The sequence below is a fragment of the Apis dorsata genome, unplaced genomic scaffold, assembly GCF_000469605.1.
Source record: "Apis dorsata unplaced genomic scaffold, Apis dorsata 1.3 scaffold_135, whole genome shotgun sequence".
NCBI classification, from domain to species: domain Eukaryota; kingdom Metazoa; phylum Arthropoda; class Insecta; order Hymenoptera; family Apidae; genus Apis; species Apis dorsata.
In genome coordinates, this window is record NW_006263427.1 from 268109 (window position 1) to 278171 (window position 10063).

The following is a 10063-nucleotide window of genomic DNA, read 5'->3' on the forward strand; positions in this document are numbered from 1 at the left end:
GGCATCCTGGAATGCGATCCCCCCGGTAACAAGAATTCGCCGAGCGAGCGAGTCTGTAACAACGACGACTGCGCCGACGGAAGCGGTGAAACTATGATTGCCGACGACTGTAACAACAGCGGAGGCGTTGAAACCGTGATTGCCGGCGATAACGGCGCTTTATGCCGATATGCTCTCAGCACTGTCAATACCGCTATGTCCTTTATCGAAGTTTGTCAGGTAACAATATATGAATACCGGCATTATGTTTTTTTTAATTTAATTTACAGTTGTCAGTGAATTCTGTATTCATTTTTTTCTGTTCTGTCGATTTTTCGCGCTTTTTTCTTTTGCGCAAATTTCATTTTTCTTTTTCTTATTCAAGTGAAAGCTATTGTCTCATTTCAGTAAGAAAATCAATACGTTAACGAAAATTAAATTTCAAAAATCTTATTATTTCTTAATGTTTCATTGTTTATCATTTCAATGTTATATCAATAACAATATTGTTGATATAGAAAAACATTTATATTCAATATTTCAAATAATGAGAACGAAGCACCGTTAATCGTTCAATTATATTATTCCTGTTTCACATATCATATATATATGTATATATATATACATATATATATATATATATTTTCTTTTTTTCTTCAAAAGATTATTATTACTTTGTATTAAAAAAATCGTTTTTTTCAGATTCGATTGCAACATCTTTTCCCGCAATTGATTTCATCTTCACGGTATAGACTTTGTGAAGATTCCATAGAGCTTACGGCAGAATGTTTGGCGAATGATGTAATACGGTACCTACTTAAGGAAGATATTTATCTTATATCTCGAGATCCAGTTTCCCGTAGTATGAGACACAATGTGTATCAAATGTTGAACAAGCATAGTATTCTATTCGCGAGTATGGTAAATCGTTTAAATGTTGTACCGGATACGGCGTACGAGGCATTCATGGGAGTTGCGGATGAGCTGTTTTTACATGGTGGAGTTACATGGGCAAGAATCGTTTGTCTATATGCATTTATGGGTAGACTCGCTCTTTGGGCTCGGGATAGACGAATGCACGCTTTAAAGAAAAAATTACCACTATATGTCTCCAGATTTATTGGTGAAAAGGTTGCACATTTTATCAAAGGATATGGAGGATGGGTAAATACTGTTTTCTAATGTAAAAAATATGAATACATAGAAATTATGTTTTGGACACATAAACAAATAATTTACTTTTTACATTGACATATGCATGTATCATATTTCTTTAGGAGCAACTGTGTATAGAATATCCTGTGGCAGAAGAAATAAGTGGAGCAATTTGGAGAAGTCTTATAATGACAGGTGCTACACTTGGTTTGGTTGCAACTATTTTAACAGTGACCTCTTGATATACCCTTAAAAATTAATTTACAAAAAATATATTTTGTGTAAGATCTTCCAGTGTACTTATATTTTACCAAAATAGTTTTAAAAATAATTTCTGGAAGCTTACATAAGTTAATATGGTTTAATATTGGCACAAAAAGTGAAATTGTGTGATTTGAAAGATAACTTATAATAAGTACAGGATGTAAATTAAGTTTCAATTTGCAGTCTGCACAATTTTCATATCAATGTCATTCAGTTTCAGAATCATCCCATTTTTTATATAACTCCAACAGATATGTAACATAAGCAAATGATAATGATACAAGTTTCCTATTATATTCATATTTTGTAACAACTGCAGCTCGATGGATTAGAAATTAAATTAAAGAAAAAAATTATTTAATATTAATTTAGAAATTTTATCAAAGTAATTTCTTAATACTCAAAATTGAAGTTTCAGATATTTATATCAAACAAAAATCTCAAAATTCTATTGAATTTAGGTAGAAACAATCTAAATGTATTTATTTATAATTTATTTTAGGTAGAAAATATATTAATAAATTTTCTTATCAATCAAAGATCATCATAATCTATGCTTAGAACTTATTGAAAGTTTAAGAATTAAAATAACAATTCTTATTAAATATATAATAACATTTTTAAACAACAATGATAGATTCTAATGACATAGCGAACATTTTTATACAAATATTCAGAAATAATAAACATTTTCACGAAACCTCAGTTTTGTTAGTTTCATCAATTATTTTTTAAACCTATAATAAGAAAATCATTAAAATGTGATAAATTCAATATTTTATATATGTATAATACATAAGTATTTGATAGCATATTTTGTATGAAAGAATAAGGTATCTAATAGTTGTTATATTTCCAATTTTTTAAATATAAAACATTAGCAAATGCAAAGGAGGCTAGATGTTTAAATCCAAGTAGCTGATTTTTATAATAAATTATTCAGTCAAAGATTGCCATTAAGGATTTTCATGCTTTAATGGACTTAATAATCATATTAATATTAGTATTACTCGATAATACATAATAAGTGCTATCAATATTATATAATATAAAATATATCATAAAAAATATAAAATTCTAATATATTTAAAAAATAATAAGTAGATATTAAATAAGGTCACTGTTAATTTTAAAACAATTATATTTTTAAATATATTTGTTTATATGTGTTATGTATTATTTTATTTAAAATAGCATACTTATTCAAACGTAAATACAATCTACGTACTACTCAAAATATATTGATTTATTACTTGATACCAGAATGTAAGTTCAAACCACAAAAATTTCTAAAATACATGATTAGTATAATTGCATGTGTGAAAGAGTATCTATAATATATTCTGTATTCTTTGTTTTTTAAATAATATAAATAATATAATTCGAGTGTAAAATATACCATTTAGATTGGCAAATTAAACATAATTTTGTTAATAAAATATTTTACGCAATTTCTTTATACATATCATCAATTATTAGAAATTATTAAAAATTTCTAAATCAAAAATTCGCTTCTCGAGTAATACCGTTACTTTTATCAAATTCTTGTTTATCGAAGTTTTAGCACTGTCTAAAGTCATTATTTTTTTGGGATATGTTTCATAATTAAAACATCAACTACTCAAATTTATCGCACAAATCTTAATAAATACATGGTGATTTGAAGGAATTATAATATCGATAATCGATATTTCACACAAAATTGTTTAAACTTGTTAAAATATTTTTTATGTTTGATATATAAAAAAAAAGATAATTTTCTCGCTATTGTTTATAATTTTATGCATCACATGAACATACAATACAAAATCATGAACTCAAAAATAATTTGTTATGAATATATCTAACAATATTCTTACTTCTATTCAGATCTTGTGACTGTACAGAAAACAATTGTCTTTTCTTCTTTTTTCTTTTTTTTTTTTTTTAATTTTTATACCTAACATGGATAATAATAAGAATCAACAATTTCTTTTTAATAAAACTTCAAATGTTTCTACTTTAAGTTTGCTAATATTGATATTACAACTATTTATATAAGTATGTATTATGCATTTACGTGTGAATATATAACTATATAACTGTACAAATGGAACTCATTTCGTTCCCCACTTATATAACAGCAAGTGATCATCATATCACAATCATTAATCATTAATTATTTGATTAATGACATATCAAACATATCGTCAGCATTATGAGAATATCTCTCACCGAACATGAAATAAACTTTTCAAGAAATAACAATTATATAAAAAATAAAAATCAATCTTTTTTTATATTTTAAACAAAGAAATGAACAAACATATTCGATATTTCTATATCTTTAAAAATAATTCAAGTATACATAATATTAATAAATTCAATTTCTTATCATTCAATATATCAAAATTAAATAATGTACATTATGAAGTTTTGAATATTGGACCCTTTTAATATTTTGCATGCTTGACTTTAGTAACTAATAGCAAGAAAATATTGTTTTAATTTATTAATATTTTAAATATCTTTATTTTTATATTTTTAAAACAATTTTCACTTTTTAATTTTTTTACAGATACATAAAATATTTTGAATAAAATTTAAAGATTTTACTCAAATAATATATAGAGAAAAATAAAGTAAGAGTTAAAGAAATATAATTTGATTTAGATATTGCACACGATACTGACGACATGATCATTTTAATTCAGTTTTTCATAAAGATTGGCAGTTATAGCCTGGACGTATTACTGTCCAAAACAGAGCAAAAATGGTAAGACATGTTATGAATATTATCTGCACCAGTATCTTGTTATATTCAATTATTCTCTTATAAATCGAGTGCACAGGACTGACAATAAAAGACAGATTAAGGTCTAGTTCTATATTAGCCTTTTCATGTACTATTCATAAAACTCTTGAAAAGTTTTTATCCATAGACTAAATAATACTTTTCTAGAGAATCTTATAGTAATATGAAAAGGTATAATGTATTATTATACTATGGCATTAAAATATATTAAGCAAATTTTTGATAAATTTTTGTTTAGTACAGCAACACACTGTTCGATTTCTTTACCACCGTTTATCATCCGACATGTTTATATATAAAATTCATTCGAAACTTGAAAATATTATTGCAAGGCATGTTTATGAAGGATCGAAACATGTAACGATAAATAGCACACAGCAAGCGCAAATTAGTATCATTAATTAATACGGAAGTATTTTACATTTAGCCTGATGGTAATAGGATTCAATTTTAATAAATTTAAAAATTCATAACGATATATGTGCTGCCACAGATCATATTACATTTAAAGTATATCTAACACGTAAATCACTTGGTGACATGCTCTATTTTTATTTCCTGTCAGCTTTCTTGATTTATCACAGGTAGGGCAAAAGTATCAAGAGAGAAATCTTGTCTTGCATGCCCGAAAAACGAAGTTGGTTTAGATTTCTATTCGACATAATCCCACCAATCTTTTTCATAACCTTCATGTACATGTTCCAAAAGCACTTTTCTTCGACTATCGCAATATCTTAAAATAAAAATAATATTTAATATTTATATATTTTTAAATTTAATTCTTAATTACATTTGTTAATGTATTATATTTACAACAAGAAAAAAGAATAAATAATTAATAATTTACCTATATTTATCTTGAACTTTTTGTTTAATATCAGCAAGATTTTCACTTGTAATATCTCGTTCAAGATATTCAGAGAGACGTTCTGTAGTACCCTCTAGATCCTTTTGGTTATCCTCGAAAATCACAGATTGGTTATTTTTTCGCACATAATAAGCAAAAACATAAGTATACATAAGAGTCTGTCTACAGGAACACAAAATGTCTACTGCTTTCTTTAAAAATTGTACCTAAAAATAATTTTTTTATAAAATGTTATTTTGCAATTACTTATAAATAATTAATATTTTGTATTTTATTTTATTTTATTTCTATTTTATTTTTATTTTTTAATTTAATTATAAGTAATATTACCTCAATCCATGACATGTTATGTTGTTGCATTTCTTCCATTTTTTCTTTCACACTTGCATAAAGTTTATTTTCGAATTTTAATGATTGCATATGATTTATATATCTATTGCAATAAAATAGATATCTTTGTAATGCAGATCGAGATTTTTCTTGAGCATCTCTTGCTGCTTTAGCCTCTTCTTCATCATAACGATTACAATTATACCAACTAGAACCATGTGGTTCCCAAGGTCCAAGACATACCCAACAAAAATCAGTTTTACAATTTTGATTTTTACACACCATATGATTGCATCCACCATCTTTTTCAATAGTAACATTACATTTTGGACATTCTTTTGTATTTGCAGCAATCCAATTTGATGTTTCAGAATCATCATCACATTTTTTAATCCATTTACGTAATAAGTGACATTTTACAGGATCATGCCAATTTTCTCCACAATGGAAACAGAATGTATGCCCACATTTACAAGTTACTGGTCTTGCTTCTACATACTGTACTTTTATAGCATTATTACAATCTGGAGATGGACACCACCTCAATAACCTATTACACTATAAAATAAAATAATAAATAATATTAATATAAAATCTATAATAAAATAAAAACAGATAAAATAATATTTACTTCAACAAAACTATTTGTTATTAAATGTTGATATTTCAGTTTCACTTTAGAGTCTTTTACAAGACGCATAACACTAGCATCATCGACTAAAATGTCACAAGCATGTGCTGCACATGCAATTGTTTGACCAACTCCTTCTTCCATAATTTTTGTTGTAAGATATTCTCCCCAACAGCCAGTACAAAAACGATGTCCACATTCAAGTCCAGTCATCATCTAAATTTTTTTAATTGTGTTAAATAACATGAAAAAATATATTTTTAATATTGTATTGTAAATTATGATTAATTTCATATGATAATATTTTATATATTATGTATATTTATATACATACTGCAGATGGTTGAATCGTAAAACAAATTCCACATTCTTCAGTACCATTTGTTGAAGTTCTTCTGGACTAAAAATTTTATGTATATATTGTTAATATATATCTATATCATTTATTTTTTATATTTTATAACTAAATAATATAAAATTTTATTTACCAATGAGCTTTGAGAAGATTGATTTCTATTTATTAATGGACCCTTTCTAAATGGATTAACAACTCGTGCTTCAGCAAATAATTTTTCCTGATCACCATCATAAAAGCGTTCCATTAATTTTTCTTTATCCCACTTAAAATGATTTAATAAAATACGTGTAGTTGTAGCTGGTATCTATAATTAATGCAATGTTTTAATTATAATAATTATTTTCTTTGTTTAAATTAAAGAAAAATATGTGTATTATATACATATATTTTTTTTATATTTTAATTAAATGATTAGATTATTTTATAAAATAAATTATTTTCAACATACTTCTACAACTGTATTAACTTCCTTAATAGAATCAACCATATGTTGCACTATTTCTTCTGTTGATAAAACTTCAAAAGGATAATCATCAACATCTGTTGATCGTTCTCTTGGATTTCCAGCTTCAATTTCCATTGCAAAATCCACATCATCTCCACTAGATTCATTGCCAGAATCAACATCATCATATGTTTCCTCTTCAGAATCCATTGTAAATCTTTTAGTTTATTAAGTAATCAAAACACTAATATATATCCGTTTATTTTATATATTTTGCACCTGTATAAAAAAACAATCAAGGAATATAAGTATTATATCTAGTACTATAAATTTTTTTAAATGTCCTTTGTGATTTATATATTTTTCCATTACATTATATACATCATTATATACTCAAAAACAATCAAATTATTACACAAATATCATAATTAGATAAAAACAGTACACTGACACATTTTTTTTAATGTAGTCTTCATATGCGCCTAAGAATTATAAAAGAAATAAGAGATCAATGTGAATATTTTTTTTTGTTTTGATACTCAATAAATTTCGATATAATTTCAATAGGAAAAGAAATGTATTACACCTGCACCCGCGAAATACTGTTGTAGCGGAACAAGGTGAAAACAGCTTATGCTCAACACATGACGTCATCGTTCGCTACTTCCCGAATAAAGCAAGAAACTTTACTGTACATTTCTATTTACTTACTATCAATAGTATTTCACAAAATTTCATTCACGACACTAAACGATTCCCCAAATAGCATGAATAGTTAAAACTTCAAAATATTTTTACCATCGACGTAAGCAAGAAATAAAATCAGCTGCCAAAACATCCGAGTTGAACTCCGGCAACTGATATACTGAATACTATTTTCACGGAGAAAGGATGAATGAGCTACCGTGTTGTTAGCCAATCAGAAGACTTCTATATACATTTTATCCAATAGCATCCTGTGTTTATTGAATTGATATTTCATATTGTTCTTTGGTTTCTATTAATGCTTCGTTTCAGAACCCATTAATTTTATATATAAAAATTTCATGCTTTATATTAATTAAAATAGTATTTAATTAATTAATATAATTATATATATATAATAATAAAATCAAATTAATTTAATATAAATATTTGCCAAAGTATAATTTTATTTTGATAAAAATTTTATATATCAAATTAAAAAAAAAATTTTTGAGATCTTCAATATCTTAGATTTAGTCTTTATTAATAGTAACGACTTTTTATTTCCACAGAAATGTCTTAACTTTTTCCAATTAGTAATATTTAAGAAAATATATATAAATGATTATATTAATAAATGAAATCATGAAATACCTTGTTCATATTTTGTGACGAACAGAATATTCCATTTCTGATAACTTATTAAAAATTTATAAAAATGAAAAGTTACATAGAAGTAAGATTGTTCCGTATGATATCATCATGTATTTAATGACTATAATTGAATAATTATACTTTTTCTAAGAATATTAGAAAACTAATTAAGGAAAATTTATTTTGATATCGTTTCGATTTCGTTTAATATAAGAAAACTAGTAACATTAGACTCCAATTAACAATTTTAATGAACACGAAACACCAAATACACTTTACGCGATTGCTAAATATTTATCAATTTTCAAACACATCACAAATTTACAAGATGTATTACCATGCACGATAATCTTTTCAGCCATTGCACTTGACAAGTCACCAAATCAGTAGGCTAATCGGGTAAAACCATAAATTAATCTAAAATGCACCGCTTGCCATGAAAGAAGAGACGAGCTTATAGCTCGAACACTGCTGTCACGTCCATAGCAGTACGTGTGATGACTTTTTCTTCTACAATCGAATCAAATACGTTGTTATTTTTTTTTGCGCTCGCTGTTGAAACTTAAGGTTAGTTGGTTGATGGACAAGAATAGACACAAAATTTCACGCAATACTATCCGAGAAACTGAAAATCTAAGAGGGACGCGACAACGAAATGTCTCGTCGCCAAGTGTCGTTTTACTGACTTTAGTCAACTACATGAAGTAAGCTCTTTATGTGATGCACAGCTGACACACATGGGCGTCTCTATATAAAAAGAAAAAATTAACATTACAAATTATAATTTTATAATAATTATATATAATTTTAAAATCTATTTTCAAAAAAATACTTCAAATAAAAATTATTTCTTAATAAAATTTCTTTTAATTTGACATGGAAAAATAAGTAATTAATCCAGAAAAACTAACAGAAATAAATTTTATAAAAAATTATATATATATATAATTTTAAAATATTTAAAATATGATCTATTTATCACATAAGAATTATTAAAAATAATAAAAAGTTGTTCAAAAAATTATATTTAATTTCTAAATTGAATATAATATATATATATTTATTATATAAAATAATTAAATACGACTTATTAAATTTCTTATCTTTTATATATTCGTAAAGATGAGTTAATATAAAATTGATTTCAGTTTAATAGATTTAAATTTTTGAGTTATACTACGCCAATGTTTCTACGAACGATAAGTGAAGAAGTTCACGGTATTCTGTCAAGTTAACCCCAAGTGTTGTGATATTCGAGATAAATGTCGAACTGAATTATATAATTAGCGGGTAAAATGAATTTACCCAGTGTAAGTGATTATTCTTTGTTAGAAAAAATCGGCTCAGGAAGTTATGCGACTGTCTACAAAGCATTTAAAAAGGTACGTATACTTATGAATAGTGAGAATATATACAAATCATATAATAACAGTGTCGTAACTAGGTTAACAGGTACCATAATTTGTATATATTCAGTGTAATTTAAAACATGTATAGTTTTTTATTTCTTATTTTTTTCTTTTATTAATTTTCTGTTAATTTTCTTCTATTAATACATATAAAATTACAAATTTGCTGTTAATTTTGAATATTTTAGATTACTTAGAATATTTTAAAATATTTTAAAATTAAGAATATCTTTATTATTATATTATATATTATATTTATTATTAATTATAAATATTATATATTATTATATTAAAAAATTAACATTATTTTTTCAAATTAATAAATTTATCTTTTAAAATAAAAGATATATTATCTTTTATAATAAAAGATATAACATCATATATTTTCTTATTTATATATCTAGTGATTTTATAATATGACAGATATTTATTATATAGATAGTTATGTACATATTATGTATATGTTTTTTTCTAAATAAATAGCAAAATATT

General features: G+C 25.0%; 3 protein-coding genes across 8 annotated transcripts in view; 2 read left to right on the plus strand and 1 right to left on the minus strand.

The window, feature by feature from the left end:
- Window positions 1-3356, plus strand: part of LOC102673452 — a 4397-nt gene extending 1041 nt beyond the window's left edge. Inside the window, exons 3-5 of the mRNA XM_006613156.2 lie at window positions 1-219; window positions 682-1143; window positions 1257-3356. Coding sequence (XP_006613219.1) covers window positions 1-219; window positions 682-1143; window positions 1257-1376 — 801 coding nt within the window. The 3' untranslated portion in view covers window positions 1377-3356. The remainder of the gene's footprint in view (window positions 220-681; window positions 1144-1256) is intronic.
- Window positions 3357-4172: 816 nt separating this feature from the next.
- On the minus strand, window positions 4173-8890 carry LOC102675402 (potential E3 ubiquitin-protein ligase ariadne-1). Of its 3 annotated transcripts, none has more exons than XM_006613175.2 (8): window positions 8500-8890; window positions 6828-7103; window positions 6510-6683; window positions 6356-6421; window positions 6022-6237; window positions 5391-5948; window positions 5040-5266; window positions 4173-4925 (listed from the first exon to the last, which is right to left on the minus strand). In XM_006613175.2, the coding sequence occupies exons 2-8, from the start codon at window positions 7032-7034 to the stop codon at window positions 4844-4846; spliced, it is 1530 nt and encodes a 509-aa protein (XP_006613238.1). In that variant the 5' UTR covers window positions 7035-7103; window positions 8500-8890; the 3' UTR covers window positions 4173-4843. The 3 variants fall into 3 exon arrangements, with proteins under 3 accessions (XP_006613238.1, XP_006613240.1, XP_006613239.1); XM_006613177.2 differs by lacking the exon at window positions 8500-8890 and adding an exon at window positions 7536-7843; XM_006613176.2 differs by having other exon boundaries at window positions 4176-4925; window positions 8163-8671.
- Window positions 8623-10063, plus strand: part of LOC102675001 (serine/threonine-protein kinase ULK3) — an 8291-nt gene continuing 6850 nt past the window's right edge. For 2 of the 4 annotated variants that reach the window (XM_006613171.2, XM_006613174.2), the window contains exons 1-2: window positions 8645-8866; window positions 9311-9544. In XM_006613171.2, the coding sequence (XP_006613234.1) occupies window positions 9458-9544 (87 nt within the window). In that variant the 5' untranslated portion in view covers window positions 8645-8866; window positions 9311-9457. Of the gene's footprint in view, window positions 8867-9310; window positions 9545-10063 lie in introns of all 4 variants that reach the window. The other 2 variants (XM_006613172.2, XM_031509280.1) reach the window with 2 other exon arrangements.